Genomic DNA, 20,500 nt, shown 5'->3' with positions numbered 1-20,500 from the left:
GGTGCGTAATGCCTGCTCGTGTATAGTCAGTTATGTTCAAACCGACGTTGTCCATATTAATGAGGCTAAAATGCGTGGGCATCGACGGGCTTGGCTCACTTCCGCCCTGTCCGTTGTTCGGACACAGAGTTTTCGTATTAGTGATTCACTGCTAAAGGTATCCCCACGAAATTTTGTGTAATTCGAGCGCCGTGATACCGACACTACAACGAGGGTCGTGACAGCCAAGAGCAACTATATGCGCCGGAAACGACAGGCGCGGCAGAACTCAGTTTTCCGATACTAAAGATCGCAAGCCGGCTTATATTTCCCACAAATTGTTTTTGAGCGTTGCCTTAGAATTGTTGGATTGCTGAAAAAATGTTTGACATGAAAATATTTCATATCATGAAATTTCGTCAGGCCACGAACTTGATGGCCTGTTACACGTCCTTCGCTCTGTGTGTTCTTGCGAAATTCAATCCACAGTCAGATGCTTCTACAGCCCCACCTGCATCCAATTAGGCGATGAGATCCAAACTACTGTAGAGTGAACTTCATAAGCAGCATTAGCAGAGACGAAGTGCATGTTTTTTGCAGCATAATAATGGTGGTTTCTGAACGAGCAATTTGAAAGGGTAAGATGTTGTTTGAAAAAGAAAAAGAAAGAAAAAGAAAGAAAGAAAGAAAGAAAGAAAGAAAGAAAGAAAGAAAGAAAGAAAGAAAGAAAGAAAGAAAGAAAGAAAGAAAGAAAGAAAGACGGTGCGGTTCGCTCGTTGTTGTCCGGGTATTTATGAGTTCACCAACTCTTGGCGATACGCCTATTGTTGTCAAACATATGACCGAGCGTTTATATATATTTGCGCCATTATTATAGGTGGCACAAAACATTTTAATGCTTTCTTCGGTATTTGATATTGTCCTGTGAAATACATTTTGCAATCTGGTTCACTCTCGAATTGGTACCCTGTAGTCATGCGTGCTAATTTCTCTAATTATCGTGTATCTGTGCGTTAACCTTCTCGTACCAAGTACACTTTATAATTGAATCAAATTGCTGGCCCTCACACGTTTCAATGACAAAGCAACAACCACAAAAAGGACGACGACAACACAAGGGTTTTCTCACATAGGACAGTTTATTCCAGAACTTCAAGCCAACTACATGAGCTGTGATGTAAAAACCTAGAATCCTTTCACCATCCTCAGCATCGCAGTAGTTATTACTGACATTATTGTCGCCGTTATTATGTCTTCTACGTGACATACCAAAAATATACCTGCAGTGGTTACGTATCCCAGAAAAACCATCGAAAACCTTGCCAAGAATAAAATGGGAGCAGGGCTTGACCAATGCATTTTTGTCAACATTTTTCTTTTGTATCACACAAGAGGGATATCGAATATGTGATAGGAAACAAAACAGTGTATTCTGTATTCAATGACACTGATTGAACCATTCGTTTTAAGTGACAACCAAAACAATGAAAGTGCATATGGACACCTCAGAGGGCAAACACTATTCAATCATGAACTTAGAAACATCCGAGCAAGTGTAGGGCATATATTACACAACAAACAACATGAATACCCAACAGAAATCAACAATCAGGACCGGGGCTAAAATTGTGAAGTCCTTGAACTTCTCTGGAAACGTTAAAACAACGCTTCCTGGTTGTTCTTTTTTTATTTTCTTCTGATTCACAGGCTCACAGCAGAGCGAGTATCAGCTGCTGACTGTAGTTAGTTGGTGCATGGCTGTGGTTCTCCTCCCAATATTAGACACACTATAGTGTAATCAGCTCACCACAAAAAAGTTTGAGGACTATTTACAACAAACACTGTGATGATCAAGATATATGTATATGTAAAAAAAAAGAAGGTGGGACAAAACACCACTCAAAACGTAACATGTAGGCAACGGGCAGTATCCAAGCACCCGCGGTTCGGTCAGACGTTTTGACATTATACTCAACGTCAAAGCTGCATTCTAGACGCAGTTTTATGAAACAAACAAAGAAATCCCGAACTATAGTCAAGATCAATGCAAAGTGACGGTACGCAACGTTTTCCGCCTCCCGTCCTCAAGAGACTGAGGCCACCACGTAAGCTGTCTTCAAGAAAATGAAAGGAAAGTGTTGAGGTCGACATCATTCTACACCTTATACTATATGCTTCTGTATATACATATACGTATGTATACATATATACGCGACACATGTACATACATGTTGTGATGCATATACATGCACATAGGAACTTCAAGATACTATTTCTTTACTTGGGTTTGAGGTAGTAGAAACTTGCTTGGCGTTCAGGGCTGATAAACCCACAGAACGGGCGGAGGTTTCAGGCGCAGGCCCGACGGTTATCTATGCTGAAACCAAATCTATGCGGCTTCAAGGTGGCTCTCTTTGTGAGTGCTAACTGCATCGTGCACCGGTTGATCCGCAGGCCAAAAAATAAAGGACACTTGCAACCTAATGTGAAGACACTGTACCTGTTGCAACTACTTCGACAATGTGCTACTGCAAAGAACAAATGAAGAGATACGATGGGAGACGGGGATGGCATCGATAGAAACCGGATGCGAACCCTGACTTAACGCTGCGTTCAGTCGGGCTTAATACGTATATAAGTTGGTTCAAACCTGTTGCTTCCGTATTTACGCGTCTGCGAATTGTGTCGGCCGTATGTACACCATGGCGTGCATCCTTGGTCTCTTCACAGGCTTACTTGGTTAAAAAAACTACAATGTCTGTCTTGAAAACGTCGCCTACAAGAATTACGTAAAGTGGCTGTTGAATGGCGGTGTGTGGATGAAGTAGGTGTGAATGAGGGTGTCTGTGTGTGACGGCGTCGCGCGCATTTCTTGACCCGTGTTCCTGAGGTATTGGTCGACCATGAGACGCGCGCCGAGCCGTCCGCGAGTTTCAAAACCTCTCTCGGTTTTCGCCGGCTCGCGTGCCTGAACCCGTACGTCGCACGCGCGAAAAAGGCGCGCACGGAGGCCGCTTTCGTGTTTTCTTAGCAGTGTACGGGTGTATCAAGGAAATATAAAATGGCAAGCTACTTGGCAGCTAAGCAATCAATGCAAACTTCCCTGAACTGCCCTTGCTATAAGAGGCGCGTCACTGGCCCCCCGTTACGGCAACAGGCATTCCGATCTCGACGACTGCACGTCACTCTAAAGTGCTGTTTCGAGCGTCTACTCCGCGTCACGCAAATTGTGCACAGAATTGACATTTGTTCGCGAAACAAGAGGTATGCCTTTTCATGATTTTTATGTAAATTTCGCGTGCCATGGGGGAACCTCATGCCTGCTTGCCTGGCTGCGGAAAATATTCTATTCGGCTAACTGAAACACCAAAGAGGTAGACGTTGTATTTGGACTGTATACTTATTTCTTGAACCACCACACCTTTAAGTGAGACTGTCATTCATGAACAACAACATGCATTACAAGCACATACTCCACGCTGTACGTATCACGACGATGCTGCGCCTGTTGGATACACACACTCCGGCCCAGCGTAATATAATTGTAAGGCTGAACGACTTCCCTTGTGTAGAACACTAGTGACCCAAGTTAGTAACTCAGCAGATAGACTCACGAGCGATTTTTAAAAGCAACGCCACCAATTCATCATCAGACGAACAATACTCAATCCTCCTCCATGCCTACGTTTTATTTCTTCGATTCATTGCTTCTGTACTATAGGAAAAAAACTAAAGCATTCATCCACAAGAGTCAAGTCATTTCGACAGAACGGGTACACTATACGCTCAATAAAAGCTAATTTTTCTATGAGCGGATAACCCACATCTCGCACCTCGTGCATACTGAGAGGTCTGTCCCATGACACTTTTGCTCGCGTACTGCAATGCCTGTGTTACCAACAAGCAGCCTTACATCAGTGCAAACTTACCTATCACACGACCATCAACAAAAAGAAGAAAGAATACAATAATATTACATCCGGAAAGTTTCAAATGAGAGTGACACCGTTTTTTTTTTTTGTACTAATTTTAACACAACTTTTTATTATGGCTGCACCCCAGCTGTCACTGCACGCATGTGCGCTGCAGGACAGTGAAATAGTAAGAGGAAATTTTTGTTACACCGATAAAAGCGTTTCTACTTTGACACCATGTCGTCGCAGTCACCTTGGTATTTGCCGTTCCACACATATCTGTTTTCATCCAGCAGCTGAGCTACTAGCAATGCTCGCTATTCAAAAGTGTGACAACGTGGGGGAAAATCAATATAGGTTAACTAACGTGGAACGGTTTAAATGCTGACACGCCGTCGCCATCTCGTCGTTCTTAGCCATCTTTGTCAACAAGAAAGCCATTATCTGACCTGTTTTCTTTTCCCTTTCCTTTTTTCTTTTTTTGCTGGATGTTCTCTACAAGGGCTCGTTGGACTGCTGATTCCATCTGTGTTTCTCGCTTTAGCCTGATTCGCCTGTATCGAATAATTTATTTAAATATCTGTGCAGTTTGCACGAAAAAAAGAAGTCATTACACATTCATTTCGAAAGTCATAATTTCAACGCAAAAATAGTGCGAAGACATCTTTCATATCTTGCTAGCGCTCTATATGCTGACTGCATAGTGCTGAGGTATGTGACTATTCACGTGGGGGTATGCATTGGGGTTAGACATCAGGAAAAATGGTTCCGTTTCCAGGATGCTGTTCGGTGTCTGAAAGCAAACGCATTCCTCCAGAACAGACGCAGACGGAAGATTTGATTGTTATCGACATGGCCGCCTAACAGAAAAGAAGAAAAAAAAACAGAAATATGACAAATGACGTGTTCAGTCGTTTTGAAAAGCTAGCGAAATTTGTCGGCAGTGCAATTGCATACATAGCATGTAGCACAATGCCCAACTATGGTGCGCATTTTCGTGAAAAGAAACAGGTGGGAAAACAAATTAGCATTGTTAGTACCAGTGTCACCCGTTTCCTGCTCAAATGCGTTCAGTCCGAAAGGGGCAATTTTCCTTCAAGAATGTAATGATAGATTCATAAGTGAACTTACGCCACCAAGTTCATAGGCAAGAATGTGGAACAGAGGCTCGCATCTTCGAAGGCTTCTTTTGCATCACTCTTTCCATACATTTCGACCCGTTTCGTAGTAAAATAAAGAAGCCCATTCCGCTTAACAGGCGGTCACGTTCCCTATAGCGTTCACACAGACTACCTCATTCAGAAATCACCCAGACATCTTCGGCAAGACTATGTTATGTACAGGTCTCTTGACATGTGTGTTTCGGTTTGGAAGAACAAAACGTTGGCAAGCGCCGGCGAAGACTTGGGGAAGGGGTTTCGACGACCACCTAGGAACTTTCAAGTGTATCTGTTGGTGTATGTGTATGTATAACAGCACAATACCTCGCAACTGTTTCTTCGATGGACAGGGAACAAAACGCCAACGTCGCGAGCTGCAGTCCGAGCAAGCTGTACAGATTTAGGGAACTCCCCTCCGCAACTGAAGAAAGCGAATGGACACTCTTGAAACACGGCAACTGAAATCGCCGGTGAGTGTCGGCCATTGCAATGCGCTGCTTCGCGTGGCGAGCAGTTCACCAGACAGACGGCGCGAACGTCGTGTCATGTGATCGCACGCTGAAACTGTTGCTCGGGCTTGCCGCGCGAGTGGACGCGGGAGGGGACGCGCTTCACTGTGACGTCATTGTGGTGCAAGGTTTTCAACGCGCTTTTGCATTGCCTCTACAAGGACTGGGGATCCACGAGTGTGTATTTTTTTTAGCTTGTCCCAGGATGCAACGCGGCACGTATAAACAGGTCCATCCTTTCGATAACAACAGGAGAATCACACCTCTGCTCGCTTCAAACATAATCACAATATGTGGACATACAAAAACGCAGTATGCATTTTTTTTTTTGAGTTAGGAACTGTCATCAGCACAATTAATGTGCTTGTATATATATTTATATATACTATATATTTTGCTTTTGCTTGTTTGTCTGCCGACCTCAAGGGAAGTTCTCGGGCTTACCAGCTCTGCTCCTTTCGCCAGGGTCAAGTGCCTCTAATGCCACACTACAGACAGTGTTGCCCGCAGTTGACCAGGGAGCAAGTAGTTGAGCGAAGTCAATAAAAAAATGGAGCGTCAACTCTACACACGAATTATTTGCTTGCTCAAACTTTATCTAACGAATAAGTGAAAAAAATTTAATTCCAGCGTTTTCAGAGTCACTACCTGTTTTTGAAACGTTTTATTTACAAATTTTGTTTAGGACCTGCAGAAAAAAAAGTCAGGTGTCCGACTCGAACCCTCATGCATCCGAGCTCCACGGCAGTAATGCGCAACTGAAGCATAATTATTTTCTGCTTCAAATACAATCACGCTCGACTTGTTATCACAGCCGACGTGAGAAAGGGAGCGGAGCTTGTAAGCGACGCGGAGAACTGTACCTCTTGACCAGTGATTTTGCTTTCGCCTTTCGAAATGCTGCTCACACGTAACAGTGCATTTCGCAATAGATAGGAACCATGTACGAGCGTCCAGCCACTTCCGACCCGTTCGCAGTGTGCGCGCCGGACCGTCAATGAGTGGAACTGCTAACGACTCAGACCCGCAAACAGGGCAGGCCGAGCTGCTTCTAGCAACTACTTGTCGCGAAAAAGTTATTGCAAAAGTTTCGAACCAACGCTTGATTCAACATATCACCGTGGCTTTGTACACACCTAAAAACGCGGGGGGGCCCTCGCGGGGCAAAACACGCCAGCAATAAATGAACAAAGACGAAAAGTTGCCGTCAGAAGTGGTAAAAGTTAGCAAGAAAAGAAACAGGACATCTCGCGATTCCACATGCCGGCTTTCGTTCTAACAAATTAGATGTCGCTGCTCAACACACACAGCAAGGGCAGGCTCACGGACATGCACGCACGAACACACGATACTTGGAGGTAGTCGGCAAGTGTTGCTCCGCGATCAACGTACACTGGCATGCGCACGAACGAGAACGCGCGGGAAGGCAGCCTCTCGTTTGTTGCCGTGGGTCGCGCCAGAGGGCGCGCGCAGGCGCTGGAAAAGCCTGCATCAAAGGTAATGCACAAAACGTTCCCTGCGAGACGCCACCACCATCACACGCGTATGCACACCGAAATACACAATCACTCGCACGTGTGCCGCACTTGGTTATTTTTTTTTTCTTTCACAGGCTAATTTAGACAGCGATATCTCTCGATGCAGTGCACTGGGGAACAAAGTGACTCTCTGTTTTCCTTTCGCAAAAATCGCCACAAACAAAGCACGAACACTTGGAAAAGAGATTTTTCACAACAGAAAGGCAAGGAAGAAAACGACGTTACCCGTTTAGAGCCAGGAAGTCGTCTTTCCACTGGATACGCGTTTTGTACAACTGCGGGGTACACGCTCGTTCTACGTTCTCTTCCTTGAACACAAGTAGGGAGTCATCGTTTATAGACAACACACCTAGAGCGCCCATTACTTTGTAGCAGAGGGAAACAGACGATGGGACTCGGCGCGCCGCCACTAGCTCTACGTGTTGGCGCCACTTGCAGCGACACCAGCAGACCCGTGCGCGTCGCACGGCGTCGTCGTCCGGCGGGCCGGCGGCGGTCGGGTGGCGCGTTGCTAGTTGTTGCCGGCCTCGGACGCCTTGTTGGGGCTCTTGCCGCAGTGGCGCTCGCTGTCGCAGTGGAACTTGAACTCGCGCGCTGTGTGAAGCCGGTCGCGGCAGCGACGGCACTCCCACGCGCGCTGTACCAGTCTGAGGAAAGGCTTGAAGTCGGCGCCCACGTTGGGCGGCTTGCCGGCCGCGAAGCACGCGGCGCGCTGGTGCGCCACCACCAGCGGTTCGGCAGGGAACACGAGCTGGCACTTCTTGCAAACGAATCCCACGTCCACGTCCACCTCGGAGGCGAGCAGCAGGTCCGGCTCGGACACGAGCCGCCGCAGCTCGTCGCGGGACCCCGGTCCGGGCTCCGGGGACACTCGCGCCACGGCGGCCGCCGGCAGGGCCGCCTTGGCGCTCACGTCAGGCACGCACGACGCCGGCAGCGCCAGCAGCGACAGCGGCGTGCCCCCGTACATGCCGCCTGCCGCGTCGTAGAAGGGCGCAGCCGCGCTGTTGGCCGCCGCTGCAAGGAACGGCACGGTGTCACAACACGGAGGAGCCGCGAATTGCGCACCGCTACAGTGCCGTGCTTTTTAGTCGCGCGCTCGTGACACCAATGAACTTTGCGCTAAGCTGTCAAAAAAACACATTAATGAGGTGGACGCTTCTTTTCGAGTAGCCTAAAGATAGTTACGTGTTTCCTGCTTGCGGTTATTTAAATAGGCGACATCAACTATGAGGTTGGTTTAGAACACAACGATTATACTGGTCTACCATAAAAAAAGAATAGAAAAGAAAGAACAACATCGTGGCTTGAAAGGCACTGGAGGCGAGCGACTGTCCACGAAGACGACACGTTACGGGAATCTAAAGCAAGCCAAATGCTATAGGAGAGCTGCAATGCATAGGCAAGCACGTCAGGCATATTTGCCCGGTGAGCAAAGCAATGTGTAACGGCAGCATGTACTAGCGACTCTCCACCCTGGTGATGGCCAGCGTCGGTGACACCGGGTAAGCTCTTCCCTCAGCAGTCAAGGACCGCTGGCGTGAGATCGCACGCAACCTAAAAGGGAGAAACCGATCGCGTTCAGATGTCTGGCCACAACAACGTCGGTCGGGCTGAACGTGTCAAGCACTTGACACGGGCCTCCCAGGTGAGAGAGGCCTTACTCGATGGAGGGACTGGACCGAGAAGATCATGCGCCCCAACCGAACGACAAAACGTCGTGCGTCCCCGCCGAAGCGAGCGAAGAGCCCCGGCTGCTTTGCGTCCCGCTGTCCTGTCTACTAGGCTCCCTTCTCTGATATGACAGTCACACGAACATGACAAATGTGCCGGTGGTTTCATCCTCGCGAACCCCCACACCGCCGCCTCGCTCTTGTCGTTTCATTCCTTTGCCTACCTTTGCTATCCTTGCTTTTTTTTCCTGCCTTTTCTGTTCACTTATTTATTTTTATTTTCGTGGCAACGCGCCGCGAGGACCGCCACTGTCGTTTGCACTGCCTGTCGCGCACCGCTCCCTCCATCTCTCTCGCCCCCTGCAATTCCGAGGTGGCACACCGGGTAGCACATTGATTTAAAGAAAACGAGAAGAACGGCGCTTAGTTCGCGCAAACAAATGCCATGCTGCGACCGATGCGCCACGCTCATTTTTGCTCCTTTTCTTTCGGCTTTCCATCAACGCTCGGATGAGAGCGCCGCACTAGTGGAATAGCTAAAGCGCCCGCCGGTCCGGAGCGGTCAGTCGAAACAAAAATGGATGCAGATCGGTGAACGCTGCGAAGAAACTTCGCGCACTTTCAAAGCACACTTGTCGAGCGCCCGCTGCCACTTCTTGTGACAACGACAGAAATGTTTATGCATGCCTCCCGCTCGTCGGCGACGTATACTCTGGTGCCACCGCGCATCCAGTGCTGCCGGGATTGGAGAAATGGCGGCGGCACGCTGAGCACCGAGTGTCAACGAAAATAAGTGACTGATAAGACTTTAACCGGCTCGTTACCCGAGTGACATGGATGCCTATAGGAATGTTCTGGCGTCAATGTGTCCTCTTAGGTGCATTCTCCTGCGTGCTGCGGTTGAATACAGCGCGCATGCGTGCATGCGGAAAGATAATCATCAGACTTTTCGCATAACGTTGGATACGCACTACTTCGTGTCCTGATGCAATCGCACAGCAGTACAGCGCAGACGTTCGTTGATATTTATTGGTGCGCTTACGCTTGTATGAAATGCCAAGACAAGGCAACACCATTGCGGCGGACATTTTTTTATGAAAAGCTTAGATTGTTCACGAGGAATAATAAGCATAAATTGTTGTCCGACAATCGTTAGATGTTACCCGCCCGCCAACTAATTTCCTTTTGTAGGTATACCTACTTTTTGTTTCTCTTGGCCGGCAAACAAACAAACAAACAAACTACAATAGCACGGCTTAGCAGACACGAATTGGTGATATTTCCCACAGTAGCCAGTCTGCTGTTGAACGGCCGCTCAACAGCAGACTGGATATTGTGAAAAATATCACCAATTCGTGTCCGCTAAGCCGTGATATTGTAGTTTGTTTGTTTGTTTGTTTGTTTGTTTGTTTGTTTGTTTGTTTGTTTGTTTGTTTGTTTGTTTGTTTGTTTGTTTGTTTGTTTGTTTCACATCAGATAACATGTTTAAAGTAAGTCATTTGACATGACCGAAATGCCCCTGCTTTAAAAAATACCTGGCCTATAGTGGCTTAGGAAATATGGTGGCCTGCCGCTCCTGATTGCCCTTCGTAGTGACCGTATTCCGGCAGGGCTATAACGATGACACGTCCTTATACTAAAATTTTGGTGCACGTTACAGAGGCCCCGATATATAATATTTATCTGCAGCTTTCCACTCCAGCTTTCCCTCGTAGCCCGACCATAACTCTGAGAAGGTCAACACCTCCGTTCGATTCAGTTTAACAAGTAGCCATTACTTAATCTGCCGGGCCAAGTTATGCAATGCAAAAGTCGACAAAACTAAAATAAAGTTTTGCGTCGCATGTAAAAGACATAATTGAATCACGCATAAAGAAACAGCTTCTGCGACATATCACGCGATAGCCCTGTATGATAGTGGGATTTCATGCATTCAGGGCTACGATAATGTTTCTGAATTATGGGTGATGTTTGGTAAGTCCGTGTAGATATTGCAAATGAGCAAGACAAGCTTAATTGACAGCGCTGGTTCAATAATCTAAGAAGAAGCCCGGAAACCAAGCCATTTTGCTTTCCTCCTATTTCCAGTTGGAAAATAATCGCACATCAGCATTAGATTTCCAACGCTGTTCTTTGCCTTTGCTTTCGTTCTTTACTGGCCAGTCTGACGAAGAGATAATGGCTTAAAGCAGGAACGTTGGTCCATTAAAGCGTTCCTTAAGTGAAGCCTGGCTGCGGTTGAAGAATCAATTACGTACGCATTGAACCATTAGACATGATTCCTACGGTCTTATGAGTAAGCTATTAAGATAGAGGAAAACAAGCAAGCATCGAAAAATAAGAGAAAGAAAGGGGGATGGCACCCATTGCGTTGTCATTATTATTGTGCAAGAGGCCCCAACGACGCGACTGCAGGTTCGCCTCCAAAGCGAACGATCACGGACCAGATGATATTGGCCCAGAAGGTAATGAAAATTAGCCGAGATCGATCTCTCCTTCCTTGCGTTTTTCGTTCGATACCGTACTTCTCGGGCCTCGCATGATTTGGATAGTGAGCGCTCGGCGTGGGCGTTGTTATGCAGATGGAGCTCGACGCATGAGCGCCATTGTCGTCTTGGTAAATTATACCGCGGCATTGTTTTATTTTTTATTTTTTTGCCACTTCTAAGTGAAAGCGAGAAGTCGCGGTAAATGCAACAGCATTTGCCAAACTCTTGCTTCTCGCTCACTATAAGGTCTCGCGCGTCGACCAGTTGATTGTCGGCTTCGCTTAATGGCGGCTTTGGCGGTTTCGTCAGTTTCGTCCCGAATGGTTTACGATCGAAGCGTCTTCAAGCAGACCAGCACTCCCATTTTCTCGCCTTTCATGTTGTTCTTTTGAAGCGAATATGATTCTTTTTCCTTTTTCAATCATCCCACTGTAAAAGGGGCTGTTATTTTGCGCTTTGTTGACTACTAGGTCAGGGCATTTTGTTTGGCAACGCTTCCGCCAATTGCAGTATAATGCAGCAACCGTTGACAGTAAAGTTATCTTCTTAATAGTACTTAGCCTTCTCCCGACGTTTCCGTTTGGTTTCTCAGAAACGACTTGAAAAATACAAGATTGTCTTCAAAAAAAAGTTTAATTATGGGGTTTTACGTGCCAAAACCACTTTCTGATTATGAGGCACGCCGTAGTGGAGGACTCCGGAAATTTCGACCACCTGGGGATCTTTAACGTGCACCTAAATCTAAGTACACGGGTGTTTTCGCCTCCATCGAAATGCGGCCGCCATGGCCGGGATTCGATCCCGCGACCTCGTGCTCAGCAGCCCAACACCATAGCTACTGAGCAACCCCGGCGGGTCAAGATTGTCTTGCAGACGTATTACAATAACAGTTCTGCAAGTGTGTATACAAAACGGACGCACCCCCCCCCCCCCCGCACACACACACACGCAGGAGCGGTGCGTGAGAGAGCAACGTGATGTGTCCACGTAACTGATTTCTCCGTAACGAACTTTGAGACACGCAACGAAAAACAGAGCCGTGTTTTCATCTTGTACGCAAATAAACTCATTCGACGCATCAATGTCCGCGGCACCCAGTGACATTCAAACCCCAAATAGATCTCCAGAAAGGAATGTGTCATAGTAGCGAGCGGAATAGTTAAAGATAGAATAAAGAACGAGGGAAGCAGAATTAAGAAGGCACCGCAGCAGTGCCTACACCAAATAAACGCGAAGACGGCGGCGCGCTAAATCAGCAAAAAGCGGCCAGGCAAAAGGCATCGCGCGCGCGCGGCAAGGAAGGGCGAGAGTGAGGGAACGTCCGGCGGCGGCGGCGGATCCCGTGAAGTCTGAAACCGGTCCTCTGAGGACGGACAAAAGGCGGAGACAAGGGATTTTCTTCTGCGCTCTTCGCTTTCGTATAGAGAGCGTAATGAGCTCGAAATGATGGAACGGTTGGTGGCAATCTTGGAAAGTCGTGAACGAAGCATTTGCTTTAACGATGCCGATCGTCGGGAATGTCGCTGGCTGCTTTGCCTTTTGCTGCCTCAGCCGCGATTATTTCGCCGCCGCCGCCGTCCGTGTTTACTTCTTTCCATTCCGGGATTCCCTTTCTGCTTTATTCTTCTGCTTTTTCATCACACGTAGTGGCCGCGAGACGCCCGCGACAGAGGCATCTCGATTTAGCCCGCGCTCGCTTTTGTCTTCGAATCAGCCGACGCCCAACATGAAGCGAGCTCGCGCGAACGCGCTTTCCTCCACCCCCCGGAGTGAACGCACTTGCAGCGGCCGGACGGCGGCGCGCTTCGCCGCCACGTCACGCGCCGCAGCACGCCACGAGCGACGCGCCGGCGCGCGACCCTTGACGGCTCAGGTCCCGCGCTCGAGACCCTGCGAAGGAGACCCGCGAGGCGACGCAGCCCGGCGCCGCCGGAGCAGCAGCGCACTTGGGCCTCACCTTCGGTCCCAAGGATCAATTACCCCGCGCGTACCATGCGCGGAGCGGGTTCAACTAATGAAGCATCCTGTTTAGCGGCGGTGGGGGGGCGCTGGCGGCTCGCGCGCGGACACCCAGTGACAGCGGCGCCGAATGGATGGTGGCCGCGGAAAACGGATATGGGAACGGTATCGGACCAGATTCGTTACCATGTAAATGAGCCGGCCCGGCTAATTGCGCCACGCCGCGGCCGCGTCTCGAAATTAAGGCATCCCGCCGCTTTCAACGCCCCGCGACGTGCTGCGGGCGCGAAGGTCGGCCCGTCGTCGGCATGAGGCGCCGCCACCGCGCGATAAGCACGCTCCGCATTATACGCGCCCAGATATCTCTCGGCGAACAATCTCCAGTGGCCCAGTGATGCGTCTTAATCCATCACGCGAAGGCATCTCGAAGCAAGACGTCTGCAGTTTTGGCAGCCAGCCCGCTCCGACATTCTTCCCGCGCATGCCTCTGCCGAGTTTGTAATTATCTGTAAGCTAAGTAGTTATTTAAATTCAGGCGTACTGACGGCTGGTCGAGGACCGGCAGCTGAAGCGCCACTTCCCGCGGCCCTCGCGCCGCGGTGCGCCGCAGCGCGTACGCCACCCGTTGGCCGCAGTGCATGTCCGAATAAGTTTGCCGCGTGGCGAGGCTTTCCGTGCAGCCGTTTGAGAGGGGCGCAAGACTGCTCAAAGCGGCAAGGTCAACTCGGTTCATGGAAGGAATGAAACTAATAAGACATAATTACCACGTTTTCTTTCTTTTCTTTTTCGTTTTTGCCTAAGTGCACGAACTCGGGTTGTTCTCTTTCACAGCTGTTGCCGTCCGGTAAGCGTCTCCCATTTGCAATTACGATATTCGACTGGACAATCCAGTGAGCAACTAGTAGCGCCATATTGAACGCGCACGTTAATGGTGGATGAAATCAAGTTATGTTCAGGACAATGAGAGACAAGTATACGTTGGCGTGAATGCCGTCGAGCATTCCTGGAATCCGAGAACGCATCAGGTGTGGTCACTCTGCCAAGGGCGCCTCTATCTCAGCGGCGCCTCAGCGTGGTATTGAGGCACCCTAACTCTGCCAGTATTTCACTGCACGAGACTACCTGTTTGATTCCCTGCTGCAGAGACGGCATTTCGAAGGGTTGGGGTGGAAAAACGCCTGTCTCCGGAAATTTCGGCGCACGTTAATCCACAGCCTTCCTTCGAGGCGTAAGTCGTTGTCTAAGTAGCCTTGTAGCCTTGAAATTTCAACATCACTCAATAATCAACCAATCCAAAGATCGTTCGCGATGTTCTTTATTCTTTTCATTTGTTCTCTTTAGAGGCAGAAAGAAAGAAGGGAGCTTTAGTGTACGTATATTTTATCCCCAATGCTGTGTTTTTTTCTCTGCCGCCCTTGAGCATTTTGTAAAATATACCCGGCCGCGCTACACCGCTGCTGCTGTTCCGACTTCGCGTCTAACGAATAACCAGACAATGTTTTCGGCTGCGTACCGCAAGGAAAGAAACTGAATACTTCATGTCCCGACTCAATCATACTCTCCTTTGCAGGGCACATTGACAGCTCGTGAAAAAAAAAAAAAAGGAAAGAAAAAGAGCGGTAATGAGTCAAAATTCAAAAACAAAAACATCAATCCCAGAAACCTCACATATAGATTTTTTTTTAGGAGAGACAGAGAAAGAAAATTTGCACAGAAAATACAGACAGACCTACCAAAAGTGCCATTTATAAGCAGTGTCTAGAAAATAAAGCATACGACTGTCATCTATGGGAAGCACTTCACGCATAGTAAAGTCATACTGAAATATTTCTGCGAAAAAACGTACTATCAAGTAGTTCTTCATTTTACTGTTCGTCTTTTCAAGTACCGAACCTCGCCTAGGACAACGGCCCAACGAAAAAGAAAAAAACTAATTATCCCGCCCCCAAAAGGTATAACCCTTCCTTTTTTGTTTCCCCGCAGATAGGAGCAATTAAAACCCCTATCAAGTACGCACACAGAGAAGGTCGAAGAAAAAGACCTAAGCGAGAAAGGACGTCTTTTGCTCCTTTAATATAACGCAGGTTTCCCAACCTGCATCGTGGCCGGGATGCATGAGAAAAAAATCATTAATTTCTGCAAATTAGATCGCCATGCCGGGAGATTTGCTCTTCATAAATGACGTCCAAACTTCATTGACTTGTTAATTGAGATCGTTAAGCAGCTTGAGAGATAAATTTGAATGAGAGGACGAGAATAGAAAAAGAAACTGCGAGGAAAAAAGTGAGAGACCGTGCACCATCGCACAGCAGTAAAGGAGGCCCAGCTCTTCCGTCATCGAGGCCACCTTCCCTGCGCGCCACCGCGGAAGCGTGAGCTCCATTATCGGGCTTCTTTTGTCTTCGGCGATCACTTCAGAAGTTCAGGTGAAGGAGGGTACAGAAGTGTGGTTGAATGCGGCCAACGACCCACTTGAAGCGCCCGCCACCGACACCCTCACCTGGACTTCCAGGAAATGAAAACTAGTATTCAGAGCATGCACGCGGCGGGCCGCCGCCGACGTCTCTTTAGTTGGCTCGGGTGAACATCGCACCACTTCTGCGCTGGGAGGCGCCCGTAAACGGTGGCGGACGATCGTGCGTCCTGTCCTTGTTATTTTTTCCTTCTTGCTTCACCTTTCTTTTTGTCACGGTCAACCACCCACAAGTGACAAAAATAACACGCAGTGTATTATTGTATGAGCCACAGTGCTACTGAAATGTATAGTTAAGTCCTGGTTTTCAATTATGCTAATTTACAATGCTAATCTTTATTGATTTACAATTTCAGGCAGGTTTAGTCAATCGCATAAGCGTCCTGCAGTAACAACAACGTCAAAAAAAATACTGCAGATCCGCTTGACGGGAGCAGGAGGTCACCTCGCGGGTGGCAGAACATTCGAGGTCGAGACATCCGTTGTGTTTATTCTCAGTGAGGCGATGGATATTTAAACTCATATGAAGCCACCCTTTGCTTACAGGATGACACAAACCGCCATGCGCTAGAGGGATACGTGGACAGCGGACCAAGCTTTGCCTTTCTACATCCTCCCACGTAAACAAACTTCCGCTAGCTGTGCTGCTACAAAGATGCAGGCTGAATAATGATAACTTCAGATACAGTTGTGAGGCTGTTCCGTCAACTGGCTGCTGTGTCCGCCGCTGCTCACTGTCGAACAAAGCGAGAAAAGGAAACGTAACGCGAACAAGCGTCACCCCACGCTCCACGGCCTATGGCAGCAGACGCAGAGTGAGAAGGACGCGCTTTGCATGAATTCTCGCTGAGCGGCGGCAGACACACAACACCGGTGGGCCAGACCATAGGCGGCGGCCGGTATTGCACAAGAAGGTCGGGCCCCGAATTAAGAGGACGCGGGTGCCCATGCTGGGCGCCAGTTGAGAATCGATCAGCAGCGGGCGTTTTCCGCAATTACGACCATGGGCGCCAATCCATCGCCGGGCAGGTCATGCGAGCCCACGCGATTCAAACGCACAGGCATGTCCTCCTCGGCGGGGCACACCTTCAGCGAGAGGCAGAATTCCTGCTGGCCGCGGCGGCTACCTCAGCGGGTTGTTAATTGGCATGGCAGGTCGTCCCGTGGCAGGCGATACGGCCCTGACCTCGACGACCGGCTGGGGCTGACCCCAGCCGGCTCGCGGAGAGACAACGTGGCCCTCGATCGCTGAACTCTTGTCGCGCTCTTGGACCGGCGAGATTTATGGACCACCCCCTCCGCACGGCCCCCACCCTCCTCTCGGCGTTTTCGAACGAGCTGCGTACAAATATACCACCGCCGCCGCGGCGCTGACGAACTCTCCTTCTCGCCTTGGCGCTTTTTGCTTGGCAGAGGACAAACTTGGCCTGCCCTCCTCCCATTAGTTACTTGTCAAACACGCAAACGGCATTCCATCGGCCCCGGAGGGCCGCGCGTGTCCGCCGGCTGGATGAGTGATGCCTCGGCGGTGTTCCTCGCCTCGGACTCGCCTCTCCGCCGAAACAAAAGACGGATCGAACGGCTGCCCTCCGGCGCGCCGGCGTCGTCGCTCCTGTCGCTGCTCGCTGTCGTGTCACGCGGGGCTCCCCTGATAACGACGCCGGGCCTGCGCCGGGGCACAAATCTGCCCGGGAGGACAGCAGGCTGCCGAGGCAGGTGTGCGGGCGGAATGTAGCGCCAATGGCATGGCATTCCGGCCGCCGCCAGATCACCCAGATTACCCGGGGTCCGTGCGCCATGGTTCGGCTGGCGCTACACGAGCCAAGGTGTCCACCCGAAAAACGAATGGATACGCGGCAAGCGCTGGGAAAGAAAACTCACTACCTGAAAGCGCCGACGTGCTCTCCTTACATGGGCAAGATGAGGCCGATAAAAGCGACTTCTTTCCCCTCGCGTTATTGTTACTCAATCGTCTCAGGCAGTGTTGGCACTCCAGAAACGACAGCCGCTTATCAGGTTATACTCTTACAGTGTCGGAGGAATACTGAGCCCTAAATGAGGGGCGAGTTAGCGATCAGGCTTCAGGGCACACGAAAACAGCCTTGACATGTTGCGATAAACCGTCGGGGAAAAACAAAAACAAAAACATTCTTTCTATCTTAAGCTTTCCTATCCCTCCCCCTGTTAAGCGTGACATCTCTAAATATAATACATGCCTACCTAGATGGCTAGCCTGAAAAAAAGTAGCGGATGTAGGTCACAAAATGGTACTGTGAAACAAAGATGGAAAGAGATCTTTCGGAGAACAGATGTACTAATCGACACAGTGGTGCTAGTATCGGCTACTGCTGAGAAATCGCGCAAAACGCGCGGTTTTTTCCCGAGCCGCGCAGTCAATGCGGCGTTTTTCACAGTCCTGCCTGGTCCACCACGTGTTTTCAAAAGCGCATGGTGTGAGCCACTTTACCCCGCCCCCTGACGCCCATCTCTGACGCGCTGCAAGCGAGCCTCCCTTTGCTGCGCGCCTTTCCTGCGGTCTACGTACCTGCGCGGTGTTGTTACCTAGGGGGATCAGCACCTCCCCAAAACGTCGCCGCGTAGGCCGTAATTTATGAGCCAAGGTGGGTTCGGGATACACCACTCCGAAGAAGAATGAACGCCTACCGGACAACGGCAGCTGCAGAAGAAAACGTCAAAGAGAAAGAAAAAGACATGCACGGAACAAGAAGCGCAGCACTCACTATAGCCTGGAGTCATCGCCTTTGACAGCCTTGTTTTTTATTATATTTTTGAAGCATACCTACAGCACTACCGCATTACGCAAATACTTAGTTGCACTCAGCCCTAAACTGAATAACCTAAAAAGAAATTAACAGAGAAATGTGTTGCGACAGCCGGCTACAACAAAGGACTTGGGGCGCATATCATCAACAGTCCACTTAAATGTACAACGATCGCAACTAATGTTCGTTGCAAAGCGCATTACGGGCTGTTTTTACTATGATGCAGTACTTTGAATCAAAGTAAACAGAGTTCTTACCATGAATGTGCAGAACAGAGGGCTATATATGTATGACCACATTTCTCAAAAAACAATGAATAAAAAATAAAACTCCTGGTCTCTGACTCAACAGAATTCTGGAAGCACCAAACCTGTTATCTTGCACGCAAAATTCCGTTGTTGCACCTAGCACATGGTTACGTACATAATTTCCTTTATATACAGGGGCGAAGTCAGGGAACAAGAGGCACCTCGAAACGAACGCTTTGACTACAAGGATAACTGAAAGATAGTGACGTGCTACAGCACGGTAAGAAAGGGCATAGATCGTGCAAAGCCAACCTAGGCATAAGCATGTGTTTCTACTGAACTATTAAAGCAGTGTTCAGATGACTGCGCCAGCGACTTCATATTCCACAGCACTGCTTCACTTTATTTTTTATCACTTCCCCAAGGTCCCGACCACATTTTCACAAAGACGTCAAAAATCAATATAACCACCGCGTTATTTATGAAGATGAGGGCCCTGGCTATTGCTTCCTTCCATTAGCTTCTCTGAGGTACGGTGGCAGCGCGAAAACAGTCGAGGAACAAGAAATGGGCGAGAAACCCATCGCTGACGCCAAGATATCAGGCATAAATATCCGCGCCCCGTGCAGATGCCTGTCGTCAGAGCTGGCTAGCTTCAGACAACCCATTCTAGGGGCGTTAAAGTCAAAAGGGAGCAAGCGACGTAAGAAAAAAAAATCATAATAGCCGTAATCGCTTCCTGTACCACGTAGGACATTAAAGTGCACAGAAGGCCATCGCTCTCCTCTGGGGAAGACATCTACATATCTACGACTATGAGTGATCCGACAGGAAACGCGCGCAGTGGAACGCGTTACGCGAGTAGTAGCCAGGCTTTGCCAAAGCCCACCAGGCACGGACGCCACCCCCGACTGTTTCATACGCCATTTTTTCCCAGAAATAGGGCTTCCTCTCCACAATTTTCTCTCGTCGGTTCCCTCTGTTCGAGTTGGGAGCGGTACGGAACAAAAGCAGAGAAATAAAACAACGAACGCAAGAAGAAGAAGAAAAAAAAAGGACGGGGAAGGGGAGAGGGTGGGGGTTCAGAGGAGGGGGCTGAAGGGAAAACAAGAAAAGAAGGGGAGTCAAGCGAACGCACAGAAAAAAGCTGTTTCCCGTTCTCCCCGCCCGCCCTTTCCGCCTGCTTTCTTTCTTTCTCTCGAGCACTGGATGACGTGTCCTGCCGGGAGAATATATCAATTTTATGGAACTTGCCGAGACTGACGTTATATCGTGAGATAGTTCAATTCGCACAGGATCTGGTCCCAGACTAAAGTGGCGAGACTGGGAGGGAAATAATAAGGTGAAGAAAGGCCGTACAAGAAAAAAAAAGGAATTCGGGAAAGGACTATAGCAAGATGTAAAAGCCATGCAGGGAAGTGACCTAGAGGAAGGAACAGTCTACTGCTTCTCATTCTCAACTACATTGAGCTGAGCACACTCAAACAAAATTAAAAGAAAACAAAAACCAAAAACACGAGTAATGACGCTTAAGAATACTGTCTTGCAAGCTCCTGTGGATTACGGCCAAACCAAATCAACAGTTCTCTGAAAACGTGCACGGTGCACCGAACACATTAGTGGAGACGACGCTTCTTTGCGGAAAGTCTAGTTTTCATGTCATCAGCCGCAGTTCGTCGAATATGAAAATATTTATCTTTAAAGAACGCTCCTCAACTAGTACAGCAACCTGAGTACCAGTTTAAGTGCAGTGCAATTTACTCGTATAAACCACT

At 48.9% G+C, this 20,500-nt stretch overlaps 1 protein-coding gene across 5 annotated transcripts in view; it reads right to left on the bottom strand.

Annotated features, from left to right (window-relative positions):
* Positions 1–1,099: 1,099 nt before the first annotated feature.
* zfh2 (Zn finger homeodomain 2) overlaps positions 1,100–20,500 on the bottom strand; it is a 464,809-nt gene continuing 445,408 nt past the window's right edge. For all 5 annotated transcript variants that reach the window (XM_050193384.3, XM_050193386.2, XM_055061868.2 and 2 more), the window contains one exon: positions 1,100–8,117. In XM_050193384.3, the coding sequence (XP_050049341.2) occupies positions 7,612–8,117 (506 nt within the window). In that variant the 3' untranslated portion in view covers positions 1,100–7,611. The remainder of the gene's footprint in view (positions 8,118–20,500) is intronic.

This window comes from Dermacentor andersoni, chromosome 1, assembly GCF_023375885.2.
Source record: "Dermacentor andersoni chromosome 1, qqDerAnde1_hic_scaffold, whole genome shotgun sequence".
Classification (NCBI taxonomy): domain Eukaryota; kingdom Metazoa; phylum Arthropoda; class Arachnida; order Ixodida; family Ixodidae; genus Dermacentor; species Dermacentor andersoni.
This window is presented reverse-complemented; position numbering and strand designations above follow the sequence as displayed.